This window comes from Phacochoerus africanus, chromosome 13 (assembly GCF_016906955.1).
Source record: "Phacochoerus africanus isolate WHEZ1 chromosome 13, ROS_Pafr_v1, whole genome shotgun sequence".
In the NCBI taxonomy this organism is placed as follows: Eukaryota; Metazoa; Chordata; class Mammalia; order Artiodactyla; family Suidae; genus Phacochoerus; species Phacochoerus africanus.
Genome location: NC_062556.1, coordinates 76,650,936 through 76,669,412, shown reverse-complemented (window position 1 = coordinate 76,669,412; position 18,477 = coordinate 76,650,936). Strand labels below are relative to the sequence as shown.

General features: G+C 55.8%; 1 protein-coding gene across 2 annotated transcripts in view; it reads right to left on the bottom strand.

Moving 5' to 3' along the window:
- The window catches only part of COL4A2 (collagen type IV alpha 2 chain), a 178,229-nt gene that overhangs the window by 128,354 nt on the left and 31,398 nt on the right, over positions 1-18,477 (bottom strand). For both annotated transcript variants that reach the window (XM_047755980.1, XM_047755981.1), the window contains one exon: positions 3,312-3,392. In XM_047755980.1, coding sequence (XP_047611936.1) covers positions 3,312-3,392 — 81 coding nt within the window. The remainder of the gene's footprint in view (positions 1-3,311; positions 3,393-18,477) is intronic.

Below are 18,477 nucleotides of genomic sequence, written 5' to 3'. Positions count from 1 at the left end.
GGGGGACTGGCTGGGGACCCCAGCGCTTGAGGCAAGGGAGGGGAAGCTCTTCCCCCCCCCGTGTCCCCCCACCTCCTCGGCACAGTGAACACCTGGCCAGAGGCGCGCAGACAGGAAGGTCACTGCGCTGGACAGGAACTCAGCTGAAAGTCGGGGTGCTTCAGCTCTGTTCTGGAGCGAGCGTGGAGCTGGTCACTTGGCCCCCATGTCACTGTGCTCCTGTCCTCCCCTGTGAACTGGAGGACGTGGCACGGTCACCCCTGCACCTCCCAGCTCTGACCAGGGGGGCAGAGCGTGCACGGACAGTGGGCCTGGGCTCCTGCCCTTCGAGGCCCGGCTACCGGCCTGCTGGAAGGACCCACGGGGCAGCCGGGTCCATCTGTGAGAAACAGTTCTGCCCTGACCGCCGCCACCCAGCCCTGCAGGGCGGGGGGACTGGCTCAGCACAGAGCCTACGCATTCGGTAACACGAGAATTCCTTTGGAACCGGAATCCTAGTGCAGTTGTGATTTCTGCTCCGAGTCCAAAAGTTATCCAGTAACAGAGTTTCTGCTGTTGGCTGTCACCAGGGCGAGGAGCACGTTAACTCGGCCCCATGCCCATATAAGGCAGGGCCGGCCCGAGCGCGGGGCTGCGGCGCTGCAGCCAGGCACTGTCACGGCTGCTGTGGTGGCACCGTGGGGAAAACAGACGGCCGGGGACCCCAGGGGAAGCTGTGGGAAAGAGCAAGCCCTGTGCACAGCCCTCCGAGCCGAGAATCCACCCCACAGCTATTTTTGGGTATTTCATTCCTTCTGAAAAATACTGTCAATCCAAGAGGAGGGCGGAAATAGCTCTGCTTTCGCCAGGAACCCATGTGGGCAGGTTAGTTAATTAATGGATATTTAATACACGAACACCAGGTTGGAAATGGTAGTTAATTAACTACATGCGATTGTCCCGACAATGAATATCTCAAGTGATACACTGGGCTCCCCGGTGCACAGGGATACACGGTGTCAGGACGGCTCCTCCCCGGTCTTTTCGCTGTCCTCTCACTGCCAGTGTTTCTGTCATCTTACTGATCAATATTCAACGGCATCCCTGCGTCACTGGGCCAGGCCTGGCTGCTGACGGTTAGAACCACGCAGTTTGGCGCCGTGCGGTCCCATCACAGCATGGGCTTAGGTGCCCCTTCTTGACGGTAAGAGAACAGAGCGGACTCAGCTCTGTTTCAAGCCAGGCCGTGACAACCTCCAGATGAGAGTGGAACCCGCAGGCCAGGCCCTCACGTGGGGTATCACTGGCTCTGGCTCTTTTTTTCTTTTCAGGGCTGCACCTGCGGCATATGGAGGTTCCCAGGCTAGGGGTCCAATCCGAGCTGCAGCTGCCGGCCTGCACCACGGCCACAGCTACACCGGATCCAAGATGCAACTGTGAACAACCCGCACAGACAACCGCCACGTCCCAGCTCCATGTGACCAATGCTGGTCAAGAGTCTGCAGGGTTAAAGGAAAGTCAGGCCCGCTCAGTTACTCCTGCTGACCAAATTACCCAGAAGGGCCCACTTCCTACTTTGCGACAATGTGTAGAAACAGACCCAAGGTATTTTAGGTATTTTCTTACCCGGGGACGGGAAGAAGTAATGCCTGTGCTGTGAACTCCCTAACCTAGAAAGGTCTTTTCTGCGACTCTTTGAGGAGACTGCCACAGAGGAGGCCACCGCTGTGCAGACAGCACCATATACTGAAATGAGCCGGCGAGCTCTCTTTACGGAAGGAAAACATTTCTGCAAAAGCATCATGGGAATGTTAACGTACTGGTTTGGGTTAAGTCATCACGAAAGGGGAAAAGGATTAGAGCCTGCACCCTGCTCCTCGGCCGGGCTGGATCCAGGGAGGGGAATGCAGCGTCCGTGGCGGTGGGGCTCCCCCCGCCTCGGCAGGGCTCGCGGCCCTCAGCACACCACCGACTGGTCCCAGGGCTGCGCTAACAGTGCGGAGGCCCGCAGGGGCCTGCAGGCTCCAGGCTGGGAAAACGGACAGCCAGGGACCGGGGAACCGACGTCTCAGGGAAGGCTTCCGCATGTTTACGAACTACTCCTTGTCAAATGCTCATAAACCACCTCCAACGACCGAGCCCCTCAAGACCCCACTTGAAGCCGGGGAACCCCTTCCCAAAGCAGCGACAGAAGAAACTGTCACAGAGACCACAGCCCGGGAGACGGCTTTGATCTCATGCAGAAGAGCGTGCCTCAAGTGCTGTCTCTGCCACCAAAGCCATGGCCGGTGGCAGGTCCGTCCCTAAGACCGCCGTGCTTAGAAAGGGGCTCCCTGCGACGCATTTGCCCTCTTTGGCTTTTCGGGGGGACTCAAGTAGGGTGGACGTGGGGTATGACACCCAGCCACAGAGTGGGGTCTCCAGCGTGGCGTCTCTTCCTCCTGGTGTGTGGGCATGGAGCCCGGCTATGTTACATGCTGGCTGCAGGACTCCACAGAGGGAAAGCATTTGAGCCCAGGGGACGCTGTAATTTTGGATCCCAGCAAGGACAGGGCCCTGCAGGCGGGAAGGCCCAGTGGCTTATTACCCGGCCCTGGCCAAACGGGAGTCCTAGAGGGAAATGCCTGGCCCGAAGCAGAAGGACTCAAAAGACCTTGTATCAGAAAACGGAGTGTGCTCCGTGCACTGCCACACACCAAAAAGGGGCTTTAACCTGTCAAGAGAGACAGCGCCAAGGCTCAGACATCAGCTCTAAAGAGTGAGAGGCCTCAACCACTTTGAGGGAGCATATTAAAAAACCAGTATCAGGTCTGTATTTCCAACTCTGCCAGGGGACCATTTGGGGGCATCTTTTTTCTCTGACTCAGCGGTGAAGTGGCCTTTACACAAAGGGGATTCAGGCAATGAGCGGGAAAATAATTTTGAAAGCCGAAGGACTCTCAGCAGGAGGATGCCAGCGCCCCGCCCTCTGGGTTAAAGACACACTGCAGTATAAGCAAAACTACGTGTTTTCTTTGCGCAGTCGTCTTTACCAAATACATGGTTACAGGGAATGCCACTGTGAGACACAGTGGCATTACGCACACACACGTCCACATCAGTCACAACGAACGAGAGGAAAGATGCGTGAGAAAGTCAACGCTCTTCTCAACGAAGACAGCGGCCTGCATCACTCACCTTCCCCTGTGTTACTGCTTGTTTCCTGGGAAGAAACACATCTGTATGAGGTTTCTGAGCGCTGTATGCAAATGACTTAAATCAGGCAGGGTGCGGTACTTCGCTTCAGAGCCAAGGATCAGGAGGACAGCATTTATTAGAGCGTCAGGACTTACCCGGCCTCCTTTCTCGGGGTAGCACTGGCAGCCCCCGCTGCAGTCTCTGCCTCCACAGGGCACGTCTAACTTCTTCACCCCCTGCAGAAACGAAGCACAAAAAGAGGCACAGTTACCACCAACGCTGCAATGACAACGTGTGTGTCACGATGCCATCCATGAGAGGCCTTTCAATCCAACAACCATTCCTTCAAAACATGCAGCACGTCTTTACAGAGCAGAATTTAAGTTTCTGGAGCAGTTTTAGGTCCACAGCAAGAGGTACAGAGATTTCATGCACAGCCCCCGCCCAACTATCAAGATCCCCACCAGATGGGATATTTCTCATCAATGAACCCCTACTGACACGTCCTCATCACTCAGGGTTCACAGACGGCATCCGCGCCGCTCTTGGTGCCGCAAAGCCCAGAAGGTCAGTAAGGTGAACCAGGTCAATAAGGCTTTTTCGGTGCCTACCAAGCGCCAGACGCCAAGCTGGGTCCCTGGGCTCAAAGTCAAGGAGCTTATATTCCCCGGATGCAGGGGGCCCATGAAGAGAGCCTTGGCTCCCCGGCTGCGCTGTAGTTTGGCAGAGGAACCCCAGGCACACAGGAGGCAGCCCCTCGTTCTCCCTGAAAGCTGGGGGTGGACTGCGGGAGGGGGTGTCCGGGGTCGAGTAGGGTGGGGTTAAGCTAAACACGTAGGGCAACCCCGGCCCCATCACACAGCACAGATCCCAGTGATTTACAGGGAGGGGGGTTCTGGTCCGGAGCGGAACCTGCAGATACACCAGCTAGGGGACGACCCCTCACCTCCATCCCGGGGCCCCTCCCTTCCCTGCGACGCCCTCCTGTGCGTGAGGAGGGGGAGGGGTGGGGTGACATCATCGAGCTTTTCATCAAACCCTGAGATGCACCCCTCTGATGAATCTAGTGGGTAACTGGGCGGCGAGGGGGGCGGGGGGGGGGGAGGTTCTCTGGCTGTACGATTCCAACAAGGAAAAAGCGTGTCTCGCCCTCGATCTCAGTGTCTCAGTAAAAGATGGACTTGGCGGCGGCGGCCGTGTCTGAGCTCTTCCTTCCAGACTGTGCCCACGGTGCTGAGTACTGGAGCAGAGGACAGGCACGGTGGCTCTCCGCTCACCGAGTGTCGGCCTGCTGTTCCCGAGCCCTTCCTCCTGCAGGTAAGTGAGCCCAGCTGGTCCCCAGAGAACCGCCACCGGGCCCCTCGCTCTCGGCCAGGCTGTCCGGAGCCCCAGGGAGCCCATCTGGTGAGCGCCGGGCCCAACCCTCCTGGGCCAGCAATGCTCCCCAGACAACAGAACCCACTCCAGCTTCAAGCGAAATCACATTTCGCCCCAGCGACTTCATTCTCTTAGGAGTTACGTCTCAGTGACCATTCAGGGGGGCATCTGGGGATGCCCTCTGAAGTTTGTCTGTCTGTTCTTTTGTGCCAGCACATCTGCCAGCATCCTCCCCGTTCCCAAACATTCCTATGGAGCCACAGATGGGGTTGCCCGGCCACCTCAGACACTCCTGGGGGCACTAGGCCTCCCGGACAGCCAGCCTTGGTGGGCACACGTGCAAGCTCTGACTCCACCCCTCTGGCCAGTGAGCCCAGCCCTCGTCAGCCGCTCGGTGTCCTTTCTGCTCAGGTGACCCAGTCCCTCCCTTTGCCACCTCTTTTCTCCAGAGGTGTCTCGCTTGAGAGTTCCATGCTTTGGGGGGTCTTACCACCAGCCCTCACCTCACCTAACACTGGATGCATCGGTCACTACTTCGAAGAATTTAAAAAAGTCCCCAAACCTCAAACCCTTTAAGGAGCCCAACACCTCTAAAGCCTCTCCAATTGCTTGGTTGTCTGTCTGTCCTGAGTGGGGTGAGGCCGCGGCGTGAGCTCCGAGATGAAGAGTGGGCGCGAATGTTCTGAGCAGGGGACCCTCACGGAGCCTCCCTTCTCTCCCTCCCCGCTCAGCCGAGTCTCGGGCCTGCCGTCCCCGACAGCCGGTCACGCAGGCCCAGTGAGACGCCAGGTGTCTGCCAGTTCTCCTTACGCCTTCGGGCTCTGGGGACCGTGGGGCGCACTCTTAAACGCCACGACCTTGAAGACTTGGTTTCGAACCCTGGCCCCGTGCCGTCGTTTATGGACCCTGGACAGGCCTGGGCAGGCGTCCGCGGCTCACACGGCAGTTCATTCACCCGTCGTGTGCAAACGGTCGCGGCTCCTCTGGCCACAGGGCGAAGCATCAGTCCTGTTCCCCATCGGGTGTTTCACGTGCTGTTTTTAATTTTGATTTTAAAGCCATTTGCCAAACCCCTGTATATAAATCAATGGCTGAAGTGATTTTAATGGTTTCAAATTGATCTAACAGACTTTCTATTCTGGGTTTAGAATATACGCACTGGATTTAGTTACAGAAATGAGTTCTTCAAAACCCACTCAAAATTCAATAGCGCTTTTCTGCTTTTGGAACTAAGACTTGTAGCCCTGAAAACACTCGGCCTTATTACTTTTCAACTGTGTGCCCAAGGCTCAGGTACCCTGTCTCAGGAGGTGAGATGCAGCCGGTTTCCACCACAAAATCCCAGCCCTCTGTGTGTGTCTACGTGTGTGAGTCTCTGCGTCTCTGTCTGTCTGTGTCTGTGCGTCTGTGTTTTCCCATCAGCATCCTACGTGTCCCGCTCAGGAGCCTCAGGGACCCCAGGGTGGATGAGAGCCCTGAGTACCACCTCCTGGAATGTGGGGCTCTGGGGTGAAGCGAGGCGCTCTCCTCGCCAGGGCAGGGCAGGTGCGCCAGAGGATTCAGGGACTGAACGGGCCTCAGCGGAGCCTCGGGATTCTCCGGACGTGACCTGGGCTCTGGGACTTTCTCAGGACACGAGAGTCCTCCTGAGGGCCTGGAGTGAGGACTGCGTGAAGTGCTAGGTGGGTCTTGGGTCTGTGTCCCAGCCTCCAGCCCCCCCCCCCCCCAAAAAAAACCCAGAGGAATACCGAAGGCTCACCAACCACGGCCCAACCCAGGCCCTTGAGTCTGCCCCTGACTTGACCGCTTGACACAACTCAAGATACACCTCGGCCCTCCTGTCGGCTCCCTAATAAGGACGATGTGCTCTCCCCGCCACCCTCGAAGATGACAAGCTGGTCCTGGTCCGGACCTTCCCCTGCGGGGCCCCCAGAAGGGCGTGTTTCACCCACAGGCATCAGCACCAGCCTCCCTGCCACCTGTCACACTGCCCAGCACTGGCTCTCCCTGACGCCCTGCCGGTCACTGAGGGACGCAGCTGCCAGAGCCACGAGGCTCCTGCAGACCCACTTTTGCCGACCAGCTGCATTTATTCACCTGCAGGGCCAAACTCGCCCTGCTTTGGCCGGCCTGCATCCCAGCGCGGACCCGGCTCGTGGCCCAAGGGGACCAACGAGACTGAAGATCTGTGAAAACCGAGGTCTCCCGCCCCCGAGAACACTGAATCCAACAGGCAGGCGCTCTTAGCCTCACATTCACCCAGAGCCTGCACCCGCCTGGGCTCTGGGACCCAGAGGAGCTGCCCCCCACGCTTCCCGTTCTGGAGCGTTTAGGGGACACCGTCCTTCGCCTGCACCAGTGAGGGAAGCGCCAAGTGGCCCCAAGTCCAAACAACCACGACAGCGACAGCGAGAGGGCCTTGGGTGACTCATTCGCCCGCCTTTTCACTTCGCAAATTCCTCCTCTACTCCTCCTGCCACCCCCAGCGTTGACTCCGGGCCACGCACTGTTCTGGCCGTGGGTTCGAGGTGGGGAACAGGTGGACCAGAAAGTCAAGTAAACAAACAACAAAACCCACATGATATAAATGATGGCAGGTGCCACGAAACGGGTGGTAGGGAGTGGAGGGCAGAGAGGGCCCCTCATTACGTTCCCTTCGGGGACAGAGGGCTGAGTCCAGGCCCTACCCTGCACTGAACTGTGCCCCCCCCCCCCAATGAGGGCTGCACCCACGATGCTTCCAGCCCAGGACTCAGTTTCAATCCATTGCCACTTTATCCTCCAGGACAGACAGCCCAAGGTCTGTGCCCCCTCGCACCCCCTTCTCAAGCGAGAGCCATCTCAGCTGCCACCAAGATGGGTGATCATTTCACACTGCGGTCCTGACTCCCAGGCTGTGGAGGGAGTCGGGACGGGGGTGGGACCACTGCTCGCTTCAGGATGACGGAATCCGGCTGAGGCCCCGCGAGTGCCCCCCTCCCAGCAGCTGCGTCTCCCGCCACCAGCCAAGGGACCGGCCCCAGGAGGGAGCTGCTGCAGAGACAGGGACAGGACAGGAATTCTGACCTCACTGTAAGCTCCTGACATCTCAAAAGGGTGGTGGAGCCAGGAGGAGCAGTTTCGAAACATCAAAGTGAAGGATGCATTTTGGGAAGCAAGCGAAGCCTCGTAAACATACGAAGCCTAGTAGCTCAGGGATGTCTCTGAGCTGCGCCCGGGAGAGATGACAGTGGGTGAACCTCGCAGGAAGTGCCAGGAACAAAACCCAGCAGAGTAGAGTGGAGAGAGCCAGGGACCCGTGGTCACGAAAGATGGGGGCGGGGAGCCTGAGAGCCAAGAGCTGGAGGAAGATTTCCCCGGAAAGAGAGTCACAGATGGACTCAGGAGGGGGAGGGAAGGAGGTGGAGGTTGACTGGCTAGAGGCAGGGCTCAGACCCACTGTCAAAGAGGAAACCCATCCGTGTCTGACAGGTGTTCTGCATCCGGACTCTGGCTCCGGCCCAGCACACGGTGGGGCCGGTGGTGTGTGTGGATGCTCCTGGGGGGGGATGGAGACCCCCCCCAGGTTTCCTGGGCCAGAACCTGCTTTTGAGCAGGAGTTCCAGGCAAGCAGATGATGGCTGGAGCCTTGTGCTGGGCTGATGGGTGGCACTGCAAAAGGCCAGCTTGGAGCCAAGGGAACCGTGGTGCCATTTGCGGTGGAGCAGAAGGAACTGTCCCCACAGGGTCACTGAGTGCCCCCTCAAGTGGACTCAGGCAGATCTGTCCAGACAAGGGCCAGCACTTGCCACCCTTTCATCCTGGCCACTTGGGGGCTTAGGGTGGCCCTGAGCACCCAGGACTCATTTCAAGCTTCTGATAAATCACTGTTCCAAGAAACCTTAGTTCTCTTTTCCTCACTGCAAACATCCTTTGACGACCTGCTTTTTCTTCCCTGCTGAATTTTATCCTGTCCTGAAATGGCAGCCAGCATTGCCACGCTAATTAGAAATTCTAGGAACTGGAAATGACCTCGACGGCTCAAGAGCCAACTGGCAATGTAAAGGCATAAGATACATTTTCTAGAAAACTTGGATCATGTTCCACTCAAGTGGAATGAGGCAGACGTGGTTCCTGGGGCAACGTGGGGAGCTCTGACCTCGAGATTTCTTAGTTAGCTTTTTAGATGGGAGTTCTTTTCTTTGGAGCCTTGTCTGAATCTTGGCATTGTTACATTTAGAAGGATTTAAAAAACATCTCTCTGCATGGGCTTCAGTTCATCCTAGAGACACATCCAAATCACCCTGGATTCATGGTCTAGATTCCCTGGTGAGCCTTGCGTCCCTGGGAGAACAGCAGTCATGGTTCTCGGCGAAGCCAGGTTCTAGCTTCCTGAGCCAGGCACCGCTCAGGTTCAAGGAGAGAATTCTTGCCTCCAGCCCCTGGCTCTCTGGCTGCCAGCAGAACTGCCTCTGCCATTTATAATTAGAATTCAGGGAAGAGTCGGAGTACAAATCCAGAGTAGCAGCTGCAAGATTAAGGGAACATCCGGTCCCACGTGTGGCTGGCCCTGCCTCCTCTTCGAGCCGTCCTCTGGCATCGGGAGGAGCAGTGCCACACTGCCTTCGTCAGGGATCGTGCGGCACTAGGCCGAGAGCAAAGGCCTTTCCTCAGCAGCCTGGTGAAAAGTGGGTACTTCTCTGCAGGCATCTGGGGAGCAGCGCCACTTGCAAACGTACAGAGGACAGCTCGGTGCCACTTCTCTCCATGGCAAATATTCAGGACATTTAAAAATAGGGTTAAACAAGAGCTTGAGTGCCAGAAAATAAAACACACAACAGATTTAGGCTCTTTAAGACTGGCTATTTCTTAACGACCGTGGGACCCATCCATGTATATATTAAGAGATCAGATTCAAGGACATGGACTAGTTTCTGCAGATGTGAGTTCCTTTAAAGTGGATAGAATACATACAAATGAAAGCTAAAAAGCTCACCATTGTTCTCGGCTTGCACATAAGAAATGCGTATTAATCGAATTTATATGAAGATGCAAGAACAAAACTCATTTGTCCCCAAACAAAGAATATTTTGTCCTCCACATGTTCCAAGAAACTTCTTGTCCGAGAAAGTCTTTTTAAGCCAACATACCTCCAGCCCAAACGAGCAAATCTGGAGGGAATTTGCAGACATTCTACCGCTGGATTTGCCCCCAGCATCCAGCCCAGGCTTCCTGGATGGGGTGGGGGGCTGTTGAATAACCCATTCTCACGGACATAAAAGAGAAACATTTCCCTTTGTAAAAAAGTAATCATCTTTCACATTTTAGCTTAAAAAAATTATATAAGTCTTTGTCACAAGTCCAGCCAAGCTGCAGTTTCTAAAATTACCCTTTCAATCCAAAAAGAGGCTAACAAAGAGAAAGCCAACTTGGGAACAAGGTTCCCACTAAAGCCCTATTCCTTTATCAAAACAGGAAATATAAGCCATTTCCGCACATGCAGCTTTAGAAATTAAGGAAATCATTCCAACATAGTATTAGCGGCACAGGGTATATGCAGAGGAAACGCCGATGGCGGCCGCTGCGCCCAGAACAAAACCCTTCTCCTCGATACACTGGGCGGGAAATCCAGCCAATCTGGTTGTCTTTGTTTCGCATTTTGAGGGCACCCAAAATAAAGGCATTCGCTCTAGAATGGTCCCGAAGTTGTCACCAGATAGAGGCAGCACGGCACTGATGGAGAAATGTGGTCACCCATTTATGCACGTATTTATTGCCTTTTTTTTTTTTTTTTTTTAAGGGCTGTACGTGTGGCATCTGGAAGTTCCCAGGCTAGGGGCTAAATTGGGGCTGCAGCTGCCGACCTGCACCACAGCCACAGCAGCTTGGCAAGTTGGGATCTGAGCCTCGTCTGTGACCCATGCAGCAGTTTGTGGCATCGCTGGATCCTTAACCCACTAAGTGGGGCCAGGGATAGAAACCGCATCCTCATGGACCCTAGTCGGGTGGGCTTCACTACTGCTGAGCCACGACGGGAACTCCCGGGTCGCCTATGTAAGTGGCCAGCCCCAGGGTCTCTCACCAAGTGCCCACAAGGACTGTGAGCTCTGTGCTCCCAGGGCTGGGAGTTTGGGGAAGGAAGGTGGAGGGGAGATGCTGGGACCAGACAGGACCGCAGTGGTGGGAGGAGAGGTGAGAGCACAGGGCTTTCAGGACGCAGCCGTCAAGGCCACAGGAACGCCCTTACTCCACCTGGTGACGGGACCGGCTGGCGGGACCAAGACACCCCGCGTCGAGATTTGGCAACGAGCCACATGCTTTCCGACCTGCGCTTACACACCGGAACGTTTTCTGAGCACGACCAGCCAACCTCTCCATCGTCCCTTTCTCCAAAGGCCACGCAGAGGCCTGTCTTCCGGACAAGAAGGAGGGGCGCCCACGAGATGTGGGGCCTGGGTGCTGACGGGGAGGCGGGGGGCTAACTCCAAAGCCCCCGGTGCCTCAGAGCTGGACAGACAGGGAGGGCTGATCTTGCTCGCACTTTGTACCATTTATTTGGCCGGCGACACCTAAAGCAGGCCAGTGATGGCCTGCATCTGAGCTGTGACACTGGAGGGTGAGGACACGGCCTGGCAGGTTGCTGGGTGTGTGCAGGGTTGGGAAGGAGAAGCACGAGCAGACCAGAGCATGAGAGGAAGGTGAAGGGCCGAGTCTAGGCAGGGAGGTGACCTAATGTCCCGACCATACTGCCCCGCCCTCAGCACCACGTGGGAGCCACAGCGGCCCCTCCCAGGCCTGCGGCACCGTCACCCTGAAGGTCACGAGCACGGGCTGCAGGCCTGGCTCTAGACGCAGGAGTGGGAGCTGAGACCCAGCCAAGGTTGTGCGAGCCAAGGCTTCCTTAGAAATACCTTGCCCCGGGGCTAGAATGATCTCAGAGTCTGGGAGGGCCTGGCCTGTAGGCGAGGGAAGCGGGCCACCTGGCCAAGTCAGGAGAGGGGGCGTGGTGCCGGCTGGGCATCTCCCCTTCTCCCAAGACAGGACGCAGAGCCCAGCGCGTGTCCCCAGTGAGGACGGGCAGGAGCCGCCTGGTGCTCGGGCACAGGTGGGAGCCGGTGTTGACATCTGATTGCCGCAAGCGCTCTGAGCACGGGTGACGCGCTCTGTCCCGAAGCCTCCCTCACAGCATTCTTTCCACGGAGCCACGGGGCCGTCGTGGGTCCAGCATCACTGTCCCTCCCCAAGGTGCAGGTCTGGAGTTGCCTCGTCTTGTCCAGAAACTTGAACCATACATGGAAAAGCCCCTGGGACGTGGGCGTGTGGCTTGTCAGGAACCAGGGACCTCATGGGTTGGGTCAGCTGGACAGTGGACTTGAACGCAGCCTTATGAGTAGGGACAGAGCCAAGAGAGGACACTTGGAAATGCAGGTAATTCCACCTGGAAGCACGAAGTATGTCCTGTCCATCTTAAGGTGTTTCTTCCCGTCATCTGAGTTCTGATCTCCTGTTACTTCTAACCCCTGTCCACCTTTTGGAATCTGTTCATCGCCAGCACATTATCTGCTGCCCCCACAATATCTAGGGCAGCTGCAGAGTCGGCTCCTAAGGCGTCTGATTTATTTTCCTTGCAACTTATTTTTAATTTTTTATTATAGTTGGTTTAAAGTGGTCTGTCAATTTCTGCTATACAGCAAAGTGACCCAGTCATACATATATATACATTCTTTTGTTTTCACATTATCTGCCATCATTTTCCATCACAAGTGATCAGATATGGTTCCCTGTGCCGTAGAGCAGGATCTTGTTGCTTGTCCACTCCAAACGCAACAGTCTGCACCTGCTCACCTCAAACTCCCAGCCTCTCCCCCACCTCTTGGAAACCACAGGTCTGTACTCCATGAGTTTCTTTTCTGTAGATAGGTTCATCTGTGCCATATATTAAATTCCAGATATGTGTTACTATATGGTATTCGTCTTTCTCTTTCCGACTTACCTCACTTAGTATGAGAATCTCTAGTTTATCCATGTTGCTGCAAATGGCATGAGCTTGTTCTTTTTTTATGGCTGAGTAAGTAGTATTCCCTTGTGTTATATATACCACATCTTCTTAATCCATTCATCTGTTGACGGACATTTGGGTTGTTTCCATGTCCTGGCTATTGTGAATAGTGCTGCAATGAACGTACGGGTGCATGCGTCTTTTTCAAGGAAAGTTTTGTCTGGATACATGCCCAAGAGTGGGATTGCTGGGTCATATGGTAGTTCCATATTTAGCTTTCTGAGGAACCTCCATACTGTTTTCCACAGTGGTTGTACCAATTTACACTCCCACCGACAGTGTGGGAGGGTTCCCTTTTCTCCACACCTCCTCCAGCATTTGCTATTTGTGGACTTACTAATGATGGCCATTCTGACTGGTGTGAGGTGGTACCTCACGCAGTTTTGATTTGCATTTCTCTAATAATCAGTGATGTTGAGCATTTTTTCATGTGCCTGTTGGCCATCTGTATGTCTTCTTTGTCCTCACAATTTCGATGTGTCTCTGAATCTGATGTTGAATCAGGGCTTATTCCCTTCATTCTGACAGCTACCTTGAACCTCTTCCTGCCTGGGATTCCCTGGATGCTGACTCAGGAAGGACACAGTCTTGAGGTCTCCCATGAGAGCCTGTTCTTTTTCCCATCCAGCATGTGGAACAGCGTGCACAGGCCTCCACAAAAGCCCTCATTACCCACCCCACTTGTGGTTTCCTTTAACCGCCCCTCAGCCCGTGACACGGCAGTCATGCTGGCCAGGGTGCTGCTGGTCTGACCAAGGACCCAGGCCTGTTGGCTGTGCCTCAGCATCCGGTCACCAATGCCAAAGCCCTCCTCCTGGTGCTTTGGAGAGGTTGCCACTAGCCTGCACAATTTGGGAGCCGGTGTACACACCAGTCACCTTGCAGGCATGGGTGCACGTGGGTGTGCGTGCACACACTCAGCCCAGGTGCAATGATGCTCCTCTTTGCGGTCATCCGCCTGCTGCTGGGCTCCTTCGGGGGTCCGTCAGGAGATCAATGCCTGGGAGTCGCCTCCCCCCTCCATTCATGACGGGACTGTCACCACTCGCCTTATTAATCACCAATGCCCGCCTCTCAGCCCGCTCGGGTGGTTGTCGCGAAACACCAGACGGGGCGGCTTATAAGCAGCAGAAATTTACTTCTCACAGTTCTGGAGGCTGCAAGCCCAGGACCCAGGGACCAAGGCTGGGTGGCCGTGAGGGCTGCGTCCTGCTCCCTGGACACCCCCTCCACCACCTTCTTTGCGTGCCCGGCGGGCAGAGAGGGGACCAGGACGCTCCAGGCCTCAATCATAAGGCCACTCATCTCCATCGCGGGGGCTCCACCCTCACGACCCAACCGGCCCCCAAAGGCCCTGCCTCCTAATACCAGCACCTGGGGGTTAGGATTTCAGTGTGGATTTGGGGAGGCACAGACATTCAGACTGTAGCACCAGGCAGGGTGGGTCCTTGCGTCCCTCTGCTGTCAGCCCTTTCGTTCAGAGCCCATCTTGTGGTCCAGTCACAGGATCCAACATACTGTGTTTACACAGCCCCTGGGCCCCGCAGCCCCCCCACACACCCCCAGATCAGCAGGCTTTGCCTCTCCTGAGACCTGCCACCTGAGTTCTGTTCCTTTCCGTCCACTTTCAGCTCCAACCGAGCTTACATATCTTCACACAATGTTGGGATGTTAAGCATTTAAAGCCAGGAGGGTTAACGCCTCCGGTCCCCTCCTCCTGGAGAACCTGCCTTTGTACAAGCCTGCCATCAGCCTGGAATGTTCTCGCTCCAGCCTCTGCTCCACCTCTGTGGAGCTGTGCCCTGCTCACGTAGACACCCCAACACACCAGCCGCTTGCCCTCGGGGACAAGGAGCCAAGCTCATGTTGACCTCACATCTCGGCCCTGCTCACTCTCTCTAAGTAAGGGCGCTTCTGCTGCCTCGTAACATGGGGTTATGGCCGAGAAACCCTCACGTTCTGCAAAATGACACAAACCAACAGGGAGCGCGGGGGACACAGTGTTCAAGGCCAATCTGTGGTTTTGGAACCAGGGTCCTGATACCGAGGGTCAGAATCCCAGCAGAAGTGAGAGCGCAGCTGCAGAGACCCATCAGGTTCCCAGCCAGCGAGGACCTTCGACGGTAAATGCGGCGCTTTATCTTAAAGAGCAGGGAGGGCGGGGCTCGGATGGAAGGGGACGTCAGGAAGCGGGGAGGACAGCAGAGAGAACAGGGTCACGTGGCCCCAGATGGGGAAGAACCCGGTGACTGCCTCGGCCAGGGAGGGGTGGGACCTGTGTCCAGAGGGGAGGCTGGCCCTCAGGCATCGCGGATGGAGCTGGGATCTCGAAGGGCTCTGTGCCCCCGCCCCGGCTCATTCGCTAGCCTCCAGCTACTCTGCTACGTGCCATGCACGTAACCCATGGCGCACATCACCTGCACGGACCACGGACCGACCGGCGCCACTTGAGCCTGACGTCATCCTCCCACCCACCAGCCCCTGTCCATCGGCAGATGTGAGTTGGAGAAGACACAGCTAAGGAAGCAACCTGGGCTGCAGTCTCTTCCTCGCTGCTCACCCAAGGGGCAGAGCTCGCGCGAGATCCACCGTAGGAAAATCGGCCGCGTTAATGACTTTTTTTAAAGAGACTGTTGCCATTCAGTCATGTTTCTAGCCTGGGGGACGGAGTTCTGACTCAGAGAGAGGAAAACAAGAAGCCACCCGTATAATTACAGCTGGAAGTGAGTATTCTGGGCACACGCAGTAAAGCATGTCATATGTTATATTTAGGATGCCCTTACATATTTAGGAGTAATTAATTGTTCACGCCCTCTCCAGCCACGAGGCGGTCTAAGCAGACACCACCTCGCGCGGGCCTCGCCCCGCCCGCGACCCACACTGAACCCTCGGCCTCGGCCCGCTCGTGGCGTCCTCTGGCAACGAGGACAAACGTGTGCGTTGTGAGAGCGGGCGTACGGGTCTGAAGTGAATATTTAACATTGTTCTGCGGAGATGAAGTGGGTGCATCTCTTGAAGCTATTTATTTGGAGAAGCACGCCCAGTCTGAGAGCTTTGGCCAACCCCCTCCCTCCGTGCCAAACTGGGGGGAAGGTCTGAGAAGAACGGGGGAAAAAGAGACGGCGCTGTGCTTGCTCAGAATACAATAGGATTTCTGTTCTGGGTGGGCGGGAGCGGCCCAGGCAAGGCAGGTGCCGGTCTGCACTGGCAGGCGAGGCATACCAGCAGCTGCCCGGGCAGGCTCACGTCTACATCCGCGCTGCCGCTTCTCTGCGACCGCGACGGAGGCCTGGATCAAGGTCATAGGGCTCCAGGCCATGGGGTCCAAACTAAAACCACAACCACTCTAATACCTGCTGGCCTGGCTTCTGGGGTGGAATTCCTGAATTTCCGCCTCTCGCTTTCTCCTCTACACACCCAGCCATGGCAATCATGCCTGGCAGCTCCCAGAAGCCATCCGAACGCCTTTGCAAAGCACCAGCCAGTAAGGACTCCTCGGCTGTGAGCTTAGCAGGCTTCGCCCTGCGCCGGCAGAAGGGCTGTGAAGAAACCGACTCCAGCTCACAGCAAAAGCACATTCCTGGGGCCGGCAGCTCTGTCTTGGAGTCCTGCTCCGTGCAGGCAGGGCTGTTATTAGTGTTGGATTATCCGCTGGGCTACCTGTCCGCCTGGATGTTTCAACAGGGAATTTTCAATCCCCCACTTCTCCTTGCTCCCCAGCAGGCTTCCGGGCTTTTTATTCTGGCAGTTCTGTGCTGCCATCAGAGACCACATATCACAGCAAACGCAGTTACTGACCCACCAAACAGTCAATTTCCGATCAAGTTTGGGGGCCGCCCTCCATCATAAAGGCCAAGTCAGAACCAGCGCATGCACGTTTTAGATGCTGGGAGCCAGTTCTGTCACATTCTCTTCTGCTGATGCCTGGAATGGTTAATCCAGCCATTTAATCCTGAACCTGAGGGGTCTTCCAGGGCCCCTGGAGCGCTGTGTGCCTGCTTCCTGGGCTCCAGGCGGGAGTGCGATGCCCACTGTGACGTGGGGATGTGGGTTTGCTCTCAGTGGTGCCGTGTCTGGAGGGAGGACCGCCTTCGTCCCTCGCGGCCTTTGGTCTCCTCATCTGCAAAGGGGGTGGAATCCGCCAGGCCCACCTCGTGGGTTGTTGTCTCGAGGAAAGGAGACGCACCGTGGAGGAGCTTAGCAGGAAGGCTAAACTGTTCATGTCCTTAACCTTCGCTCCGTCCCCCCCACAAGGGGAGGATGTCGCCCCCTCTCCACACTCACAGTTCAGACCCGGGAATGCAGGAAGTGGCACCAGTTTCCCTTCTTAGGGACCTGGCTGCTCATGGAGACATTTGAACGTATTGAGATTTTCATTCTAAAGGCATGCGCAGAAGGCCAAATCTCTAGCCAGCTCACAAAACGGACCTTGGAAAGGGGACGTTTTAGTTTTCAATTCCATGAACGACCGATTTTTCTGAGTTAAGATTTTTGAGAGGGAAAACTTACTCTGCTAATTCATCTTTAATAATGGAATTCTTCTTCTTCTTTTTTTTTAAATTCAGTGAATAGCTGGCACGGGCACAATTTAAGTGGTTCAACTATGCTGAACGTTGTACCCAAGGTCAACCAATGGGTCAAGGTCATCTGGGACTCAAGCCAAGACCTCCTATTCTCTTTCCGTCACTATGAGCCTAAGATAAAAATTCATGAATACTGTCTGAGCAGCAAGGCCCGCAATTCCCCCAAGTATCAAAAGTGTTCTTATCACATCACAAACAACTAACACGCTGAGACGATAAACATCCAAAAGAGTGGACTTCCTCCAGCATTTTCAGTGACGTCATCTGGCCCTTCTCTCATGTCGTTTTTATTATGCTCCTGTCCTTTCAAAACAGAGCGTGTGCCCCAGCACAACAAAAGCCAGGAAACGTCGGTGCTTGGGCAACGGGACGGACCTGGGAGCAGGGGAGGCTGGAGGCCAAGCGCCTCCAGACCGAGAAGAGAGGCCTCCACTGTGATGCAGCTGTCAGGCTGGCAACCTGGCACCTGCAGCCCGCTACGCAGCCTCAACTTCCTGCTCTGCTCCCTGGAAAGCAAAGTACCATGTGGGTATCGTCAACAGACAGACTCTCCCCCCAAATGTCTTCTAGAACCACCTCTGAGAGCCTGCCACCTGTCACACGCCAAGGACCAGGGGCCTGGAGGGAGCAGGCAAGCCCCCTGCCCTGTGGCACCAGCCCTTAGCAGTAAAGAGACGCCGTCAAGCTTTCTCAAAGCCGTGTCTGCCGGTGAAACCCAGCAGGACCCTGTGGCGCCTCCGTCAAGTTTATGGTTAACCTCTTTATCTGAACCTTTATTCTTATTTCTTGTTCAACCCCTGTTCTCCTCAAGTTGGAGGAGTATCAATGAAAAGGGGGAACTGAGACCCAGCAGGACCCCAAGGCCTTCCTGGGACAGCTGCTCCCCCAGCCTCTGCTGGAGCTCCTCCCTGAGGACCTGGAGGACAGCATCTGATGCACTCTTGCCGAGCTGTTTCACAGATGCTAAAACGACCTCTAAATGGACCACGTTAACTAGCTGATGACCATGACCATGCAGCCTGGGGCCTCCTAGAGCCTCAGGATTGACCGTCTTAAATCCCATGACAACACCCAGTGACCGACCATCAGCCAATCAGAGAACTGTGCACAAGCTGATCACACACCTGCGACGCCTCCCCACCCCCAACCTGGCCTTTAAAAATCCTTCTCGGAAACCCCTCGGGGAGTTTTGCGGGGGTGGGGGGGGGAGCTGCCAAGAGCCACCTGTGTCCTTGGATGGTCTACAGTGACCCTTCTCTGCTCCACCCCCAACCAGTAAATGAATAATCACCTAACCACACAGTCCTGCTGTGACAGGATTAT